Raw genomic sequence first — 21,428 nt, forward strand, 5'->3', positions numbered from 1 at the left:
CAAGTACACACAGATATACATTCAGGCAAAACACCAATGCAATTAAGATAAAAACAAATCTTAAAAATGAAAAAGGAAGAAAGACTGAAGCTGACTCCTGAAGGAGTTGGAGAATGAATATCCAAAAATATGACTGACTAGAACGGCCTGGAGACAGAGACTGCTCTGGAAGGTGGTAGCTGCAAAATTGTTAGCGGAGGAGGAACAACAGAAGGCATGCTCAGGGAGGAAATAGAACCAGAACTGAAAATAACTGTTGGTTTGGCCATGGAGATTTACCTATAAACGTTGGAAGGAACACGCCCATTTGGTTGCAGCTGTAGCATGTGAGTATGTTTTGAGAAATTTGGCTCTCTAGCCTAAGAAAAATTCAGTGGAAAAGTTAGAAGTAAGGACTTCTTTAAACAATAGAAGTGTTGAGACTACATTGAATGACTAACATAATAATTCAGTGGAGAGGAGGAGTGAGTTGAGGTGACCAGAAAAGGTAAGACCGCGCAGAAGAAGCAGGCACCAGGATCTAGAATTACCAGTGCATGGAAAGAGCAGTCTGTACGATGGGTGCTTCTTTATTCCAGGAGGATGCTAGATGCAAAAAACAACAAAAACAAAAAAAAGTGCATCCACTAGCAGTGGGAAGATGGAGGGACTGCCATCTGTTTATGTTTTCTAAATTAAATATCAGGCAAGCCTAGCGTGCTATTTAGCCCATGACAATGAAGAGAAAGGGTAACTCTGAGGATATTCTTCGTGTTTGTTCTCTTTGTGGCCTCTGTTAAAACTGAGTTCCTGAACTCGAGACTAAGGCTCTTAGAACTGCTTGCCTCTATTATCTCTAAATCCAAGAGTGACATGGGCTTCCTTTTGGAAATGGTAGATAACATGTTATGTGACATATGGTTCTCACCCTTAGTCATTTTCAGTGGCCCTAGCTCAGCTGCTCAACAGTGCTGATGTCATGAAAGCCAGCCTTACCTCATAAAGTACCTTTTGATGATGCTGCCAGCTGGGCTACTTAATGACCAACTCCACGTGACGCTTGATCATCTTTCCTTGGGGCCAACCATACCTGAATATCAGGGCAGTATCCTAGGATCCCATGGCTCTCAGGTCTACAAAGAGCAACAATAAGGTAACAATCCTGGCTCTTTTTTTTTCCACTATTGGCTCTTAATGCCAAGCCAGGTGAACCTGTGGACAGATGTGGAATGTGTGAAATGTGTGTACTGGGAAGAGTTTTAAATTTTTAACAAAAAATTTACCATATACATTTCTCATAAAAAATTTGAAGGATAACACCTACACAAATGGTAATAACAAATAACTTAAAACATAAGAGATCTGCCTCAGATTGCATCAGAAGTTAGCAACATTCTGATAGAAACTGATACTCCTTCTAAGATCTGCACCAGGATACCTGTATTTGCTTGCTCCTCCTTTAGAAGGATAAATGTTAGTTATGTGTTATTCCTGTGCGAGGATAGGACCAGATGTTCATACGCCAAATATTATTCAGTCATAAACACAATAAAACTATACTATGGCTACATTATTTAAAAGTTTCTCTATCTTGGGCTGGTGAAATGGCTCACTGGGTAAAGTTGCTTGCTGCCAAGCCTGACAATGAGTCTATCTCTGAGACGCACGTGGTAAAAAGAGAGAACCCACTCCTGCAATTTGACTTCTGCACGTGCATGCACACCCAATAAATATGATAAAATGTTAACACATATTACATGCATTCATGAGCCTATTGCTTTACATGACCCCATTTCTTTGCTTCCAGCCCCAAATACATGCATCTGTATTTCCTAATAATATACACTAACGGCTATGGTTTCGAACATGATTACTACCAATCCGAATTCCAGCATCCTCACTGAATCCTTCTCCATGAGTATTTGGAAACACATGGAATGTAGTTGAACATGCACTGGCAGAGTCCTTGATGAGCAGGCATGTCACTGATCAGCATGAGGCACAAATTCTGCCATATAATAATCGGGCAGAGAGCATGAGAGAGACTTTCTTGAGACCTCTTCTCCAAACTGCCATTTATCTATATAGCACTTCTCCTCAGTTACTGCATCTTTTTATGGCCTTTCCCAGAATCATGTTATCTTGTATATAAAATATAACTCAACAAATCTCCAATACAGAGATTCAAAAAGTTTCTCATATTTTTGTCCAGTACTTGCCTCTAATACCATCATCCCATCTTTTAAGTCTCCGAGGAACATACACATCCCAGGCTAGTCTTAATCACAGAGCACCAAAGCATAAAGTCATTGTTCCCAACTTCAAGATTAAGGAAAATAGGGACACTATAAGGAACAAGGGCAAATCGCCCCCATGATGGAAAAATTTGAAAAGAATCTTGCCTCTTAAAATTAGAATTATTTCTGGCCTATCTGACATGATAGGCTTTGTTTGTTTGTTTGTTGTTTTGTTTACATGGACATCTACTTCTAAGCACATTCCCTAAGCTGAGGACTTTTGCATCTAAACCATGAAAAAAAATCAGTCATGGAAAACAGCTTTTTGCCCTAAGTCCAGGTGCCACTATCTATCCCTTTTTCTTTTCTCTCTGTGGCCACTGGATAGGTTAGTTGCCATTTTGCCTGTGGCTTCCCCTATGTGCTTCCTCTTCTGTCACCTAGAAGCCACCTAACCATGAGCGTTAGGCCTGTCATCCAACTGATGAGCTCAGAAGAAAAATACCAAGACATCCTGTATCAATATTATCCTAAGAAAGTCATTTTTAGGGCAAGAATTTGTCAAGAAAATCGATATCCTCTAAGGTATCAACAGTAAAGGCAGTTTTTATTTTTAATCTCAAATAAGGCAAAATAGAAAAAATGTTTAAGCAAGAAACTATTCCTGTGCTGGGAGATGGCTCAGGTAGCAAAACACTTGCCTTGCAAACATGAGGACCTAATTCAATCTCCAAAATACAATTAAAAAAATAAAAACCACCATACGTGGCAAAGAAGGTTTGTAATCCCAAAGTTGGTGAGATTCAAACAGCTGAGTCCCTGAAGAGTCATTGGCCTGCCAGCTTACAGTCATGGGTGAAGGGGGGGGGAGCAGACAGATTTCCTGCACCACAATAAGAGAAGGAAAAAAATATCTTGAGGATGGAGCCCCATGCCTCAGACAAGGCTGCATTTTGTAAAGAAGCAAACTCATTTAAAGGAAAAGTCTAAGATTGATAGACAGCCTCTTGTTCTTCACAAAGCAACAGCCTAGGAAAGTGCTTCCTTGGGGTGCATGCACACATGCACGCACGGGTGTGCACACACACACACGCAAAAGACTTTTCAAGGTAGTTGTAAGAACAGAAGCATAATTGGAAGCTTTGCTCATTTCAAAGCCAATGCCTGTCTTAGAGGCAGAACATGGTACTCCATCGACTACAGATGGTGGATTTGGTTTAGGATCCAGATGCACACCGAAGTCATGGTTTTTGTTACTGAATTCACCCCTTAATGTAGTAGCTTCTTGTCCCTGAGGATAGCTCCAAACCTCTCTGTGTTTCAAACTGAAGCACTGGTTCTCAACCTTCTAATGCTGTGGCTCGTTAATACAGTTCCTCATGTTGTGGTGACCCCCAACCATAAAATCATTTTTGTTGCTACTTCATAACTGTAATTTTGCTACTGTTATGACTCATACTGTAAACAAACAGAAATGACATTCTGTTGTAATTGAGATCAAGTTTTATGTTACATTCACTATAGGCAACCTACTGATTATATTGTACATATAATTTATACGTAAAGAGATGTGTATTTAGAGGGCAGTTTGATAATAAATCTATTTGTCAAAATAATAATAATTTACCTCTGGGACCTGTGAGCTCCCCAGCCATGGATTCTTGGCAGATTTACATGACCAGGCACAAGTTTCCTCCTGTGGACCAGACATTCAATTCAATAAGGAAGTATTTGGTCATCCCCATAACATCCTTGCCACTATTTAGGGGACTCATTTTTGCTTTTGTTTTGGTTTTCTAATTTCACCACCAGAGATTCATCCTTTTGGATTGCTACTTTTAGGAGATCACAGGTAAAAAGTCAATTCCCTGGACAAATAACAAAGCTTTCTTAGCCACTGATGTGTTAACGAAATAAGTCATGTTGTAGAAATTAAATATTAGGCAAACTCTTTTTACTAGGATGGTCAAAGGATTGGAAGTCGCACTTCAAATGCTTTCAGGGATACATCAGCCTGCTCATTAAATGCTTTCAGGGATAGATTTTCAGGCTGTCCAGGGGACACTAAAAGTAAATGTCTGTTGTATCCTAGAGAGCAGGACCTTAAGATAGTAATTTGTGAACTTTTGGGAACAACGGGTTGACCAACTAATGCAATGTTCTCAACCTTCCTAATGCTGGGACCTGTTAATACAGCTCCCCATGTTGTAGTAGCCTTCAACCATAAAATTTTTTTTGTTGCTACTTCATAACTATAATTTTGCTAGTGTTATGAATCATATGTAAATATCTGTGTTTTCTAATAGTCTTATGCTCCTGTGAAAGGATCATTTGGTCCCCATGTTGAGAACCACTTTACTACAGCATGCTACTAGCTGAAAGGACTAGGGTCCATCTACTTGTAATCTGAGATCTAACAGATACTAATGGAGGGCAGTCTATGGAGTCCCTGTAAAGAGGACAGCCTGGGACCGGATAGACTAGATGGGCATGCTAAAGGGACCCACGTGACCATGCACAATGAAGAAGGTCTTAAGAATTTTGCCACTCACTGTATTTCCAGTTACCACCTGGATGACCTATAAGAGTTTCTAGACCAGTGATTCTCAGCCTGTGGGGCAAAATCATTGGAAAATACATATTTCTCATGGCCTTAGGAACTGAGGCACTAAGCACTCTGTAGCAAAATTATAGCTTTAAAGTAGCAATGAAAATAAATTAATGGTTGGGAGTTACTAAGAACCTTTGTTCTAGATCTTGAGGCTGTTCTTATGGGCCAAACACCAAATTTCTGATGACGTTTAAGAGGTTACAAAAGTTTAGCCATCTAAAATGGTTCCTTGTCTGGCAACCAGTTCTCAAAATAATCAGCCCAAGCTCAAACATACCAATGGGCATAGAAGTCAAGGAAACACTATGTCTACTCAGCAGAAGCCCCCCTTTTCTTCCCTTTCTCTGTTTCCTGAGCTGTTTCATGTGTTATGAGCTACCCATAGGCAAATGGGGATCCATCAGCCTAATATTCACTCATAGAGTTAAAGAATATTTCTCAAGAAAAGTGGGTTCAGTGTGATTATAGCCGCTGCTTAGGGCCAGTTCTTGGTTCTGTTCCCTACACAGAGTCTGGCACAAGGCAAAGGCAACTTCCAGAGCAACAGTATTTCCAATGCAGTTGAATCACTAAGAGATGTCCACCCTTTCCTTCTTGTATGGTCTTTGGTGCAGGCACGATCTGAATCGGTCACAGCTGTGCCTCCAGCAGGCACCTCTGCTTTGTTTTCGCTCAAATCATATTGGCACCATCTCTATTTAGAATACCATTGTCTTACTGACTTTTGTGGAATTGGGAAATAGTTGATTAAATCCAGATAGTCATAAACTGGCTGGGCCTGTGACTATTCATGCTCCATCTGAGAGACAAAATACACACAGATAGAAAGGACAGCTCAAAACCCAGCTTTGAGACAGGGTAAAGACTGCCATGTCTACCTCTCTCGTGGTCACCACTGTTTTGAATTTCGATGTTTTGACTTGTATCATTAAAGATTAATAATTACAGCCATATGCTTGGACAACATCTGAAAGCAGGCATGTCTTCGGTTAGATTGCTGGGAGTTGTGGTTTAGATCACTGCTTTACTTCCTTATTAGGATACCTCATTTTGTCGTCCCCAAAAATAGGTAGATTTTTTTTGTTCTTTGTTTTTTTGTTTGTTTGGTTTGTTGGTTTTATTTTTATTTGTTTGATTTTTACTTTTAAGTTAATGAATGGCCTCAAGTAAACACAAGGAATAGAGCTGTTTTGATACAGGGATGTTATGACACAGTCCCCTAGACAGGGACTGAAAAGTTCCATTTTTAAGACTATTTCCAAATAATATATAAATCATGGTCTATTGGGGGAGTTAATCTGGCATGTCATTTAATTTGAATACAGATTTAGTAATGATGTAATTTGCATTGTGATGTGGTTTCTTAGGCACAGCTTCACTGAAATGGTCTCCTTATGAAGAACAGACAAAATGCTTTAATGACAAGAAACAAATCTAGGCTGGTGACAGGGCTCAGCAGGTAAAAAGTGCTTGCCATCAAGCCTGATATCCTGAGTTCAGTCCCTGGGAGAACTGATGGAAGGAGAGAATCAACTGCCATAAGTTGTCGTTTGACCTCCGTATGCACTGGCATGGTACATACATGCAGCACGGACTCATAACTCACAGGAGTAACACATGCACACGCATACATGTGCACATGCCAGTGCACACATACACACACCCAAACAAAAAAATTTAAAGCTATGTATTTGAGTCATGTGCTCTTAAATATCCTGTAATACTGTATCTTGCCCTTTCACACTATAAAAGTTCACTTACTATTCACTATAAAGCTGGTGTAAGAATTTAAAAGGTGGCATAATTTCATTCTTTATTAAAATTACTACTAATGACTTTCATTTTGTCTCTTCCATTGAGACTCATGTATCATTGCTTTTATTTTTCCTTCTGACCAATGTCTCCTTCAAGACCTATTTTCAGAAGCTCTTGTCTATTAAGCTGTGAAGCTGTGGGCTGTGAGAGGCAGCTGAGTACCTGATTGAGCAGGCTTTGAAACCCAGAGACCCTCAGGGACCGATGGTAGGAGTTTGGCCTTGCTCCTGGGCCCCTGGGTCCTTTCACATAGCTACAGCCCCCCACAGAAAAGTCTGAGGCCATCAGTCATGTAGGACAACACTCCTACTAGCCCCTCCATAGGTAGAGGGCATAACTACAGGCCACAAGAGCCTCAAGCCAGACCTACACCTAAAGGCCAATTAAGCTTTCCTTCCCAGACACTCCTCCTTGCAAAAGGTATATAACCTCAGGCCCACCCTGAGAATACCGGGGTATAGCTTCATCCATTTTTTCTGCCTATCCTTAAGACCATAGCCTATGATCATGGGCTATCTCTCTTCTTTGGGACTCTCAGTGGGGAACTGTGGAAAAGGTTTTCAACTACAGCGCCACAGTCTAATCTCCTGCTGACAACCTCTCTACATTCCAGCCATAGAGACCCAGCCAAGTGAGTCTCAGCAACCAAGAGTCTCATACCTTCAGAGCTCAACCAGAGCTTCTTCCCCGCCCCTCTTCGGGTCCATCCAGCTCATATGCCCCTGTCTTGGCCCTTCTGCGGCCTCTCAGCACTGCCTGAGAGCCCAAGGGCCAGAAAATCAGTCAGTTCCAGCCACCTTTCGGCCGGGGACCCCCAACTCAAAAGTTCTGACTACCCATGGGGTCTTAGAGTGTGTCCCTCCACCCACAGTGCGGAATCCCGAGGCTTCTCACAGCCCGACATCCTCCAGCGTGAAGTGAACACAGTCAAATTTCCACACCTCTGCCTCTCTGAGCTGCAGCCCTAGCCTCTTGAGGGCAGCAGACGCGGGACCCAGCCCATCCACACTACAACCTAACTTTAAGCTACACATTTTACAATGGTTTCCTTTACACTGTACCATGCTGAGGCCATCAAGATTGGTTGAATGATGCTCTATAGTTCCTCTGAAGTGACCATATTTACTCCCTTTCTGTCAATAATTCTCTTACCCTTTTCCACCAAGCCAAGTTCTCCGGCTTCCTCGGTCCCTTATCTTTACCCTCTTATCTTCGTAGTGCTATCAGAGCTATTCATTTTCATCGTAAAAAGTAAGGCAATGAATGGGTGGCAAGTTATATCTACACTGATAAGAAGAAAAATTTCTAAATTTTCACTTGCCTTTTGTGTTAACCAAATTTGTCCTAACCCGTTGGATGCCAGGTGCTCTCCATAGAGGGTGAAAAAAAGTAAAAATGCTGCATGGAAAATAATATTAGATTTCTCCCAATGGCCAGTAAAATTATTAAAAACATATGAAAACACACACACACACACACACACAAAACAACCTTCCCTAAAGTATTTATGTCTGTATTCGGTCTGAATTGGTTTTCCCGCCAGCTAGAAAGGACTAGAACAGAGGAGAGGTGAGCTCTGACAGACAGTCCTATGTAGAGAGTATTTCTCACTTTCACAAAGTGTTTCATGGCTGAACAGTGCTCACATTCACCTGGAGATTCACGTTCAAAACATCAGCTGCACAAGTGCTGTCTGAAACGTTGAAGCGAAAACTAACTCCAATGCTTTGTTCTGTACAGAGTTCAGACTTGTGGGGTTTTCTCTGCCTTCCTTTGATTTCACAGCTCAGCAGTTGGCTAGCCCTGGCAAGCTCCACATGAACATGGCTTGCTATCCTCCTGTGACCTCTAGGGACAACCTTCACTGCCCTGTCCTTCTCTGTTATGCTATGCCATGCAATGATGCTTACCTTCCATTGAGCAAGAGGGGGCACTGTGCTTGCTCTGTCTGGGTTGGGTCTTTTCTTCCTGTTCTTGCTCTCCACCAGCCAAACCACACCACACATACAAACACGTACACACAAATCCACCTCTGCCTGCAAACACTGAAGAAAAGACCTCAACTAGTAAATCCCTAGTTATCAGGGTAATGGCTTTGACCACAAGCCACAGATTACTCTGTGAAATTTCAGACTAACAATAGTGAAGTTAACGAAAAAAAAATAAATCAAGTTATCTTATCACTCTTCAGACCCACTAGGGAGCATTTTCTCCTCAGCAACAGATTGGTTGCCTACACCTCCCAATAGCATTCCTTAGCAAGAAGATGCTCAAACCTAAGAAAATGAAGTATGTTTCAGGTCAACTGAAGTTCAAGCCCAAATATACAGCCTAGGGGAAGCTCTCAAAAGAGTTTAACTGTAGTCATTTTCTCCCACATTCTTTGCAGTTCTCAGAGTGTCTTCTGGCCTCTGGCTCAGCATGCTTGCTCACAAGTTTTCCGTGCAAAGGAGACTTTTTATGACAGTTTGATGGGAATGTCTTCATTTAGGAACCATGCCATTTGTTTTGCTTGTTATGCTTGGTTCAGTGCTAGGCTTGGCTTGTGATCCAGATTCCTTATGGAATCTTAGTAAATACATTCTTCTCAAAATAAAATGGATGTCTTATTTTTCAGCAGAAAACCCTGTATTGAATTAATCTTCCAAGTGAATAAATGCTAAAAGACAGTAGGAAACCTTGAGGTGTCTCAGAACTTATGGCTTATGCTTTATACTTCCTCTTATGTCTTGAATTCCCTGCTTCCCAAGTCACTTTGCCTGGGGTTTACAATGCTACATGGCATGAAAACACAAGAAACTAGTACTTGCTCACTTTGGTGATTACAGTCTATTGGTGTAGTTTAGTACTCAATAAAAATATTATACCTCAGATAAAATCCACATTTAAGGGACTCACTCCAATTGCTATTTTAATTGGCCTCTTAATTTGATGCTTAGTCTTCTAGGATCTATTTTGCTCCTGGTAGTCAGAATTCATACTGGTTTTGTTTTGTTTTGTTTTGTTTTGATTTGATTTGTGTTTTACTGTGATTTCATTTTCTGTTTTTAGGAGACTTTTATTAAAGGCAGGCTGAAATTAAATACATATACATTCCTGTTTTATTTTCCCCAAAGGACAAAATACCATTCACTCACTTTGTTTCTGTCTTCATGCCTTCCAGTCCTACTAAAGGAAATATGGAGAAAGGGGCCTTTAATTCCACTGGAATCTGTTGCAACTCTGTTTAATTAGGTCTTTTTTGCTTTAGTTGGTGAATAGTTTTCCTAATTGATTCACTGTCATATCCCACAATACCCAATCCTATCATTTTAGTACTTGTTATCTCAAAAACCTGAATCTCTTCATCCCCTGAAGATCACGTTACCCAGGAGATGAAGTTCCTCTCTGTGAGCTCTACCAACCCTGACTTTCCTACAACCACCCTCCTCTAACTTCACCTACCTCCTCTTCCTCCTCTCCCTCTCCTTTCTGAGCTCAACATCTTCAATCCTCCCTCAATCCTATCTCTCACTGATGGTGGAGAAAGATCCTGTTTTATAATCCTGTCATGGAAACCTTTCTTGACTCCGCTCAACTTTCATTTCCTTCAAGCTTTTCTGAAAGCACTCCCTTCTCCTAGCTCTAACTTTGAATGTCTAACAATTTAAGTTTCTGTGGTTTGCTGGTACTGGGAATCAACACACTTTAGACTTTTCTTTACCTTTCCTGCTCCATCGGGGCTGAATGCTCATCAGTCACTGACATGTGAGCTAGTAGTGAATCTGATGTCTTTTTCTCATCTGTCCAATTCTTTTTTTTTTCCTTTTTTTAACATTTTACAGAGCAATGACTCCACCTTGCTGGAAGCCAGGAAGGACTGTTTCCAAAATTCTAGATGGAGCGTTTCTCTCCATGCCTCAGTTCTTAAACAGGAAACTTGAAACTTTCTCCGTATTTTTTTAACCTATAGTTTTATATTTTTAATATTCTTACTATGGACATTCTACCTGTATTTCTTCTCCATATTCTAATCCCTTCATCTGACATTTTCCTATTTAAAATATCCTTTTCTGCATGAATAGTTCTAAAAACTATTAACATTGTGTTGCAGGCCTCTGTTTCCTGTTTTGGCTAGGTTTACTGAGGCTCAATTCTAGAACTATGTTAGTCTACTCGAGTCCAGAACACAATCAATGTTTTCCTCTTCCTTCAGTTTGCTTTTGCTTATTTCTTCCACTCTGGCCTGGGCTGCCTCCTTCCAGAATAAAGTATTGCCAAGTGTGGTCCCACTATGCCCTTATCTGCAGAACAGCCATTTATCGATGCCATGGGCATGTTGGCTGGCCTGCTAGCCACAAACCACCAGGTTAACATCCCGACACACAGTTATGGCTTCGTTCTTGCTGAATGGCTGCTATCACAGTAAAATCCACATCTCAGCTTGGCTCTCACGGCTACCCATGTCCCTGCAGCCTGTTACCTATGGGACTCAAGCTGTCTACACTGAACATAAGACATGCCAGCTTTCTTTTTTCTCTCACTGGTCACATGGAACATTTTCCCCATTCTTTTACTTGAAGCCTATTTGCATGGTTATGTTCATAAAATGTGTTTCTTGTAGTAAAAAAACAGAAAGCTGAATGTTGTCTTTTTAATCTAGTGTGGAAAATGTGTTCTCTTTCACTTTTATTACTTTTAATTTTTATTCTCCTGGCTTTTTGAGACAGAGTCTAGCTCTTTAGCCCAGGCTGGACTAGAACACATTATGCAGCTTGGGCTGGCTTTGAACTCGTGACAAATCTTCCTACTTCAGCCTCACATTTATTAAGATTGGGTATGAGCCACTGTGTCTAGAAACACATCTTTTAATTGTGTTGCTTAGACTATTAGTATTTACTATAACTATTGATTAAAAAAAAAAAACAGGGTTGTTTGAGGAATACTGCAAGAGGCAGCAGGGTAGGCAGTGATAGAGTACTGCCCCTGGCCAATTATCAACATCTTTGGCTTTGTTTCTAGCTGTCTTCATGTATTAATCCTCTCAATAGCTGTGTATGGGTGGGTTGGTGTTTTTGTTTCTCTCTTATTACCCTTCGTTCTTTGGGGATCAGTTAATTGATCATATTTGATGTTCGGTTGCCCGTCCTACCTGTCAACTTTAGTTTCCCCTCTTGCATATCTGCATGCACTAGTGGTTGCTATATAAGTTAAAATAAATGCCTTTGACTTTTTTTTGCCTTTGACTTTCAATATACATATTTTAAAAATATTTTAAGAAAATGTAAACAAATTGATAATTATCTATTTTGTTTTTTGTTCTCCACACTGTATTATTGATGACTATAACTTGGTTTGTACAGATACACTATAAACTGTCTTGGATACTTTCGCCTTAAAAAGCCTGTTATCTAAGAGAATTAGTATTCTGTAATGGCAAAACTATGAATACTTCAAAGCTTATTTTATTGACTGACCTATTTGTGTTTTATATTATTCTACCATTGCTTCTTACAGAACAAGACTATTTGTTGATATTTCTTTTTGTAATTTAAAACTTCTCTTAATTATTTTTGGCTCAATAAGGCTATCAGTAGTGGATCCTTTAACTGTTCTTCTGGCCAAAAGTATCTTTATTTAATCTTAAGTTTTGAAGACTATTTTTAGTGGACTAAAATCCTGAATTGACATTGTTTTATAGTTGGTTAATTTTGTTTTCTCTTATTATTTAAAAAATCTGAGGTCATTACTTTGTGGCCTCCATTTTTTTTTCTGCAGAGATTCCATACAAAGAGATATATGGAAAAGAAGAAAGCTTTATAGCATGTAACAGATATGGGATGATTTCACTAGAGACTTCTGGAAAACTGTATGATATTAGCTTAGTTACATATTTATCCACCAACTCTAACCTATATTAGCTACTCTTATTATTGTTGTGATCTTACAAGAAGCAATTTAATAGAGAGTTGATTTTGGCTAAGGTTTGAGGGTACATTCACCACAACAGCAACTGGAAACTTCCTCAAGGACACACTCAGGGGTATATCGCCTAAGTGATTCCTAATCAGAACAAGTTTACAAAGAGAATCAACCACCATACCCATTGTCAACTTGACACTATCACTTTTAAGCTATATCCTTCCACACTCAGCCTCGAAGGCTCCTACTTTTCTCACAGCAGTCTCAATGCTGTCCAAAAGCCAAGGTCAAAGTCCATCAGAGACTCAAGACAACCCCTTAACCGTGAGTCTTCATAAAATAAAACAGCCACAGATTTCTAATATATACTCACATAACATGCATTCCCATCCAAAAAGAAGGAACTGAAATAGCAAGCAAAGATCAGGCCAAAGTAACGTTAAAGTAAGCCGGGGAAACACCAATCCCTGCAGCTCTATGCTATGTTCTATCATCTAGATATTTGTTTCTTTGTTTGATTAGTTATTTATTTATCGGAGTGTGTGTGTGTGTGTTTGTATCTGTGTGTGTTCACATGCTCATGGAATGCCACAATGTGCATGTGAAGGAGGACAACCAGCAGGAATTTATTCTCTCCTTGCTTGGGTTCCAGGGGTCTAAGTCAGGTTCACCAGGCTTGACAGAAAGCCCTATGTACTCATCAAGTCCTCTCATCTCGCAATTGGAGGCTCATTATGCTGTCATATGGATTCAAGATATCACCCACTATAGGGTATCTTCCCACATCAGTCACTCCTCTTTGGAAACTCCCTCAAAGACAAACTAAGAGGTGTGTCTCCTGGGTGATTCTAAATCCAGTCTATTGGCAATGGAGATTGAAGGCAAGATGCTGGTTATTCATCTACCAACTTGAATGGTCTTGCCTGTGGTGGATCTTACTTGAGACTCAGAAAGAAGGTGTAGGTACTTGCAGTAGAAAGAAGCCGAGGAGAGTGTGTGGACAGGCCTGTTTCCTGCTCTCTGGTGGCATCTTCATTTTCAGACATATTGGTACATTAGATCTTGATGTTATTAAGAGGAGAAGTCTAACCTCCCTTCCTATTGGGTTTCCCAGCACTGCACTCAGGCTTAAGGATTAGAAGATCAATCAATCTTATAAACAATAAACATACATGTCAGACAATACTTCTTTATTCCCCTCCAAGGTCATATCTACACATATAACAGCATAGTTTGATCTCTTAATTGCCAAAGAAGTTGAATTCACCAGACTGGTTGGAGTTTTCTTCTTTTTTTTTTTCCGTGTGTGTGTGTGTGTGTGTGTGTGTGTGTGTGTGTGTGTGTGTGTATGCCTGTACAAGCCTTTGGAGTTTAGAAGGAGTTATAGGCAATTGTGACTTGCTGGGAACTGAATTTAGATCCTCTGCAAGAGTAGTACTCTTAACCACTACTCTTAACCACTGTGCCATCTCTCTTGCCCTGATAATTGAAATTAGCAAAGCTAATTTCCATATAATTTAATCTTATTGTAACTTTCAAATAAGATTTCCAGACTTAGATTTTATCTAATGAGCTATATTATTTTCAGCCAACGATGATAAGGCGTCCACCAACAGTTATTTGTTACATCTGTGGTCGTGAATATGGGACCAAATCTATTAGCATCCATGAGCCACAGTGTCTGAAAAAATGGCACAATGAGAACAATCTGTTGCCTAAAGAACTCAGGAGACCAGAACCAAAAAAACCAGAAGTCAGAACCATTACTGGTAAGTTCTAACAAGAGGGGTTGGAGGAGAGAGTGAGTTCAAAGATTCTTTTTTTTTTTTTTTACTAGTTCGAACATCACTTACTGTCTTAAAATAAGTCAAATTTGATTTTTAAAACACATCCCGATAAGCCCTTAGAAAGCCTTAGTGATCATGGGAGTGTTCATGGAAGTTTGTTTATTGCCTTGCTTTATCTTTGATTATTTGTGTTTATTGTCTTGCTTGTTCCTTGACTATTTGAATTTATTGAACTGCTAGCCCCTCAACCTAGAACTGACCTTAATACTTGCATGTAATTAAAATGGTATAAAAGCAAAAAGGAGGAGGGGGGATGGGGTACATGGTCCTAGGGAGGGGAAATAGGGAAAGGAGATTTATTTACATCTGAAATGTAAATAAATAAAATATCCAATAAAAAATAAAAAATAAAAAAGTCAAGTTTGAATGTGTTTTTAAAATACATTATGGAATGCCTGTCCAGTGCTGTCTTCAGATGCTGAGACACAGAGATGTTTTGTCCTGTCAACACCTAGTGAGAGGGACCCATGAGAATTTACCTTTTTTTCTAAGTGATTTTTGTATATTATCATGCATGTTATTTTTAAAAACATAAGGCTTAAAGACTTTTGAGGCCATTGACAGACTTGTTTCATGTATAAATGTGTCTTGAGTACCAACTCAAAATGCCCACCCGGTCAACTCGTCAGGTTACAAAATTGCAAACTGTGTTTCTTGTCTGAACAAAGAGGGGAGATGCTCCCATCCAGCTGCTGTTGTCATTAAGAAACTTAACCCAAGAGAGTTATAATTTTGAATGAACACAAAGAGAACCAGAAAGCTAGACATCTGGATGGAATGTTCAGATTTTTATTTTTTGTTTTTGCAGTCAGTATTATAAGGTCCTATTCACTTCAAGTGAAAGAAGATCTGTACTTTCTCAGGTGAAGGTTCCCAGAGTGCTGGGTTTCCTCAGAGTATGAACAGAGTTAAGAGAAGAAAAAAACGCATGTCAAATCATATAGGTAGATATATATTTACATAATTGCCATGCAAACTCACTCTCAATTAACATATTTCTATTGGTGATGTTTTTTTTTTTCATTTGATTTCCTCATTCTATAAGGGATATTTGACTTTAAGAGAAGCATATTTCAATGTCCTTTTCCAGTGTAGTCATAGCTACTGTGTGGCTGTTTATCATTGGCTAGTGCGATCCGAGAAGAGATGACAGCCCACCAAAGTTGCTATAAGTTCAAGATACTATTGAAACCCAACTATTCACAGTCCTTGGCAATAAGGGACTTAAAGGTTCAAAAGGAATTCGGAATGAATATCCTGGGGCTGGAGAGATGACTCAGCTAAAGAGCTCTGAATTGGTATTGGCAGAGGACCAACGTTCTGTTTCCAGCATCCACATGGCAGCTCACAACCATCTATAACTTCTGTTGTAGGAGATCCAACACCCTCTTCTGACCTCCTTTGGCATAAGGCACACATGTGGTATACATACAAACATGCAGGCAAAACACCCATACACATATAAAATAAAATAAAATAAAATAAAATAAAATAAAATAAAATAAAATATCCACCCATGGAAATCATAGCATTTGACTCTAGAGAAACTACCTACAGCTTCTGACTTGGCACACAAAATAGTCTTCCCTAATTCTCTGTATCACTTTTTCTGCTTGATCTTTATCATCATATGGCTAGAAGAAGTGGGAATGATGATGGGCAATCCCTGGTGCACATGGGGAGCTCTCTGTTTGTCAATGTTGGCAGAACGAATGGGTAGATCCATTTCACTTGCCTGCAGTTTGCCTCTTGGCTTCTTGCTGCTTTTATCTCTGAAGATGCCTTTCTCCTCTATGTAAATAAAATTGGCATCCCCCTCACACATTTAGTGCAATACTTCTTTTCCTGGATCAACAGTCAGAGGCCTATGCAGAAACATTGCAATGCAAAAGTCAATGTCATCCTTTGCTCTACAAAGTTCTCAAAGCACTCAAAATGCAAATTCATGTGCTGGAGAGATGGCTCAGTCATTAAGTACACAGACTGCTCCTGCAGGGGAGGGACCTGAGTTCATTTCCCTGTACCCATATTTGGCAGCTTACAATTGTCAGTAACTCCAGCTTCAACACACTCAACACCTCTGGCCCCCACAGGCATATGTATTAATGTACACACACACACACACACACACTTAAAAATAAAAGCAAAACATTAAACACACATTCATAACCTGTATAATAGTGAAACTTGCTTTATCTAAAGGAGAAATCCCAGGCTGCACAAGGTTGAAATCTCCATTAAAAGCAGGCATGCCAAGAATCTAAAGGATTGTTATGGTTGTGTGAAACATTAAGATTGAAATCATGAACGTAGCCTAGTGTTTAATGGAGTAGCATACACCGGCCAATGATAAAAACAGATCCAGTTTGAATGCCTGGCCACATTTGAGGGACCTATTTTCAGAGATCTTGGGACATAGTCAATTTAATGTACTAAAGTCATTCTATTTAAATAAGGCTTATTAAAGTTAAGCCCCACATTGTTCCTCTAAATAAAGCCATATGCTTTTTCTCTCCTGTGTGCAGCCAAAGAAGAGTACACATCTCTCAGCTCTCTTTTTGTTTGATTAAGGACACTTCCTCCCCTCAGCTTATTTTGTTTGCATTCTTCACTTTAATTAGTTAAAGAATGTCTGTGGTTATGGCCATGAAAAGATGATGTTTTTTAGAGTATAATTCGTCTTACATTCACTCTCAGTTGTCAGTTTGGGTCTCTGAAAACATTCCAGGGAAGTATTGCATAAAAGGAAAATACAAACACGCGTTCTTTTCCCACTGTAAGCTTTATATTTATAACCAACAGAAAGAAGGCCAAAAGTTATATTTGCAAGATAACAATGTGTAAGCAAAGATGTTAATAATTAGTGAAGAATGCATATCATAACAAATAACTATATCTTTCTCTTTTCAATATTCAAAGCAAAAAAAAGCCTCCAGTTCATAGCTGAAAGAGTGTTCAACACTATTTACTATTTATTAAGTTGTGGCAAAGTCACATGATTTGCTTAAAAAACACCAGTCAAAAGGTATTCCCTGTGACCGTTTTTCCATAAATAGTAGAATATGGTTTCCGAGATTATAAACTAACCCATTTTACCTTTTTACTTTTCTAATATATATATATATATATATATATTTTATATATATATATATTATATATTATATTTAATTATGCTATATTTATATATTATACTATAATATATTATATATTATATTTAATTTATATATATACATATATATGTATATATACCTTTTTTTCCTCCTTCTTCCCTTTCTCTTTGCAGCCAAAGGGTTCTATGATCTTGACGCCTTAAATGAAGCTGCTTGGACCAGTGCCCAGAGCCAATTGGTTCCCTGCAATGTTTGCGGGCGGACCTTCCTGCCAGACAGACTAATTGTTCACCAGCGATCTTGTAAACCCAAAGCCACCAAGTAAAGCCCTTTCCTCAGCACCGAGTGTTATAGGAGTGAGTGCCTTCCAAACTGAGGGCAAAAAGATGGCAGAAAGAGAAAGCCAGGAGAACTGGAGTTGATGGGGCACTGGCCCAGCCCGGAGGGACCAGCTCTGTATGGAGGTGGCCAGGTTCTTTCCTGCTATTAGGGGCCATGTCACACTTTAGGTCGGGAGGAATTACTTGCAGGCTGCTTCTTATCAGAGCTGGATGTTTTGTCCAAAGGACATTTCTCAGGCAATTGTTGCCAGATTTCTCTCACTCTGGTTTCCTCAACAAGGTTTTGTACCTCAGAGTGAGGCTCGTGCCTGGTGAACAGAGGCTTAAAAAGGCAATTTGATGCAATTCTAGGTTGTAGGCAGTACAGACTTCCATCCTCATCCTTTGCTTTCTGACCCGTGGATGATTTACACTGACTGAGAAGTTTCGTTTCCTTGTAGAATCATCTGACAGGATAGATTAACTTAAAAGGGCTGAAGATATTAATAGTATTAGAACTGTATTTAGCGCTGTTTCTAACAGCAAGAATTGCTGTTTCTAATAGCAAGATATTGCCTAACCAGCCTCACGTGTCAGGAGACCTCGGTAACACAATTCATCAAAATGGGTGGAGGCGAGCTCCTTCCTCCTGTAGAGGTCTAGCAAGGGTTTTTTATGCCCTCTTTGGGTTTTATAGACTCGTCATTGTTTTTAACTAAAAGCCTGCCAGGAAGTTCTGTGCCTTCCCACCCAGACCCATGCACCCTAAGTAGACTGTGAAAGACCTTTGTATTTTTGAGACTTTGAATGTGTTTTAATCCAGGAAGGGCTCTCCTGGAAGGAGGCCTGGGGCCAAAGAGGTGCCCTGCCCAGGAAACTCTGCTCTCCTGGGCAGCATTGGCTTTGCCTAGACTCCCAGCATTCTACCTGGGATCTTTGTTCCTGATTGGGCTGAATTCCAAGACCATGAAGATCCACTGAGTTCCTGCAGTCCTTGCTTCCACCAGCTTACAAAGGGCAGTCAGTTAGAAATCACAGGCAAATTCATTCAACCTTCTATTTTGGTCCCACATTCTACTTATTATCTAGGGTTGGGTTAAGGTAATTGTGCCAATCACTCTGTTTTCTTTTCTGTTTGCCAAAGGAACCAAGAGATTTTTTTTCCCCTAAGGCCTAGAGATACTCTGAAGCAAGAATCTTATGAAAGGATTGGCAATTAATGACTCCGTTTAATGATAGCTCCATTCTTTCAGCTTGCTAACCTAAATGATGGAATGTAGCATAGTTGAGTGTACTGGGTGGGGAATAGGGGTCCAGGAATTGTGCTAAGGGCTTGGTATACAGCAACGTATATACATCTCATATCAGCTCCACAAATAAATGGAATTATGTTTATTTTGCTAATGAGAGAACCCATACTTGGACTAAACAGCTAACTTGCAGTCACACAAAGATTGAGGTAAGCAACAAAATAAAGAAATAAACAGTACTAGCTGAGCTTTCAGGGCAGCTATAACCTGTTGCTGTTTATGACAGATATCAGCATCGATACAATTATCCACACAGATATAAATGCTCTGACAAGGGTGGCATTTCTCCCACAACATCTAGGAGCTAAGGCAAACAAGAATCCTGGCACCCTTGGCATTTTTCTGCTCATCTAGATTTATCTCAGGCTGAGGTGAAAACAAAATTTGGAAATAGGCCACATTACAGGTTTTGAAAATTACTTTAGTATTTTGCTGCTATTCTGGGAATAAGTGAGGGAGGGGGAGTGGAGAGGTAGAGCAAACACTCTGACCTCAACTTTGAAAGGAGTTGTAAGGAGACTCACGGGCACAGCCAAATAACAGCAGCTTCACCTGTGTGAAACAAGCCTCTGAGTTCCTGAAGTATTTGTAAAGGAAGGGCTCTTCCAGGGATTATCAAATCCTAGGAGAACTGTGAAAAAATCCATCAAGGAATTTACTGTGGGGATTCCACATGGGGTTCCAGCTGAGCTGGTCCTCAAATGTTCCATAGAGTTAAACATGGAAAAAGAAAGTTCAGTTGTGATGACGCCATCCTCAAGTTCTGATCCATTATGAAGGTAAGTTATCAAAACCTTGCCATGTGTAGGCATGAGCTCACCAGCTCTTTGCCAACTACCCCTTCGCCCCTGAGAGGTCACATCTGTTGAAGATCTATGCAGTTCTCAAAAGAAAATCATTGAACAATGGTTGGCACCTCCACAACTCGTGAATTTGAATCTTATAGCTTCCATAGAAATCCCCTACATGATAAAGAATGATAGATGAAGCTACACAGAACTCCCCATTAACACAGGTAGCTATTGGTGTGAAATCTAATGCCATTAAAGACATCAACACTAATACAATGCCTTCTTCACTCTGTTACCTGCTGCAGTACACGATTTATCTTAACTATCTTCTGGGAGGTTATGGGGATGCTCCTTTACATATTGAATCTACATGAAAGTAACAAGTTAGGTCATACCAAAAGACAATGAATGGCAAGGGTGCTGTAGTAACGGGCATTGCTACTATGTATAAGCACTTAAATGTTTTATATCCATTATGGGGGCTCTCCAGGCAGCTACATCATAGTATTTTTGTAACAAGTATTTCCAGATGATGTTTCAAAGTGACTCTGTTGAATCTCTTAAACTTGAGGAACATGGATTTCTTTGTAGGAAAAAAGAAGCTTGAGCTTCTTTGGAGCTTTGAGTAAGGAAGAGAGATCAGAAATCCAATCTCTTCTGCCTCCTAAAAGCAGGCCTTGGAGTTTCTGTTCTTGTCTCCTTCTGGTACTAATTTCTTCTTTTTTTAATTGTGTCTAACACTAATTAGAATGACTTGAATCCCATATCGTGTCAAGGCAGGAAGCTTAGCCCTTTCCTTCCGCTACTCTTAGAGGTCCTTCCCCTAGTCTGGCAGCAGGCCATCTTTCCTTATCACTGGCCTTTCATACAGATTCGATATCTGGCCCGTACAAACAGTTGGCCCCACCCTCTCTTCTTATCAAGAGATGAAAAGTCAAGTTTTCCCTGAACTTGGAAGAAATATCATAAATGAAAAGCAGTCAGGCTTTCAGGAGAGGCCAAATTGGCTGGGATTTAGGAAAAACTCTGATACAGGATGGTACTGGGTTATTCTTTAAAATCGTATTAGAAAAATACTCAACTAGATACCCTCAAAGACAAAAGTGGAATGAAATCTCTTGTTCTTACATCCAAGTAGACTTGGTTCTGCAATCACACTAATGCTTCAAGTGAATGGTTTTAATAACATTGTTATCATCTGGGACACAAAGAAAGATGAAGATGTCAGAGACAGGTGCTTTGTACTATGATTCCACTGTGTCTCTCTGGAAAGCACAACATTTAATTAAAATGGTGATGATAACTGCAAAGTGATAAATAAAATAAGAACAGACACAGGTGTCACAGAGCCAGGTTCTATTGCTGATTCACACTGAACCACTCTATTGGTTTAGATAGTGACTGAGATGTCTTTTAGTTAGCAGAGCGTATATTATGCTAAACCTCAAAGATGCCAATACCACAGTATCTAAAACTACTTTTCTCCTGCTTTGATAGAATACCATGA

At 39.8% G+C, this 21,428-nt stretch overlaps 1 protein-coding gene across 1 annotated transcript; it reads left to right on the plus strand.

Annotated features, from left to right (window-relative positions):
• Positions 1-1,045: 1,045 nt before the first annotated feature.
• Positions 1,046-17,837, plus strand: LOC114616597 (zinc finger protein 474-like). The gene is made up of 3 exons (XM_028762026.1): positions 1,046-1,132; positions 14,132-14,312; positions 17,674-17,837. The coding sequence occupies exons 1-3, from the start codon at positions 1,100-1,102 to the stop codon at positions 17,823-17,825; spliced, it is 366 nt and encodes a 121-aa protein (XP_028617859.1). The 5' UTR covers positions 1,046-1,099; the 3' UTR covers positions 17,826-17,837.
• The last annotated feature ends 3,591 nt before the right edge of the window (positions 17,838-21,428 follow it).

The sequence above is a fragment of the Grammomys surdaster genome, unplaced genomic scaffold (assembly GCF_004785775.1).
Source record: "Grammomys surdaster isolate TR1022 unplaced genomic scaffold, NIH_TR_1.0 332639, whole genome shotgun sequence".
Taxonomy (NCBI): domain Eukaryota; kingdom Metazoa; phylum Chordata; class Mammalia; order Rodentia; family Muridae; genus Grammomys; species Grammomys surdaster.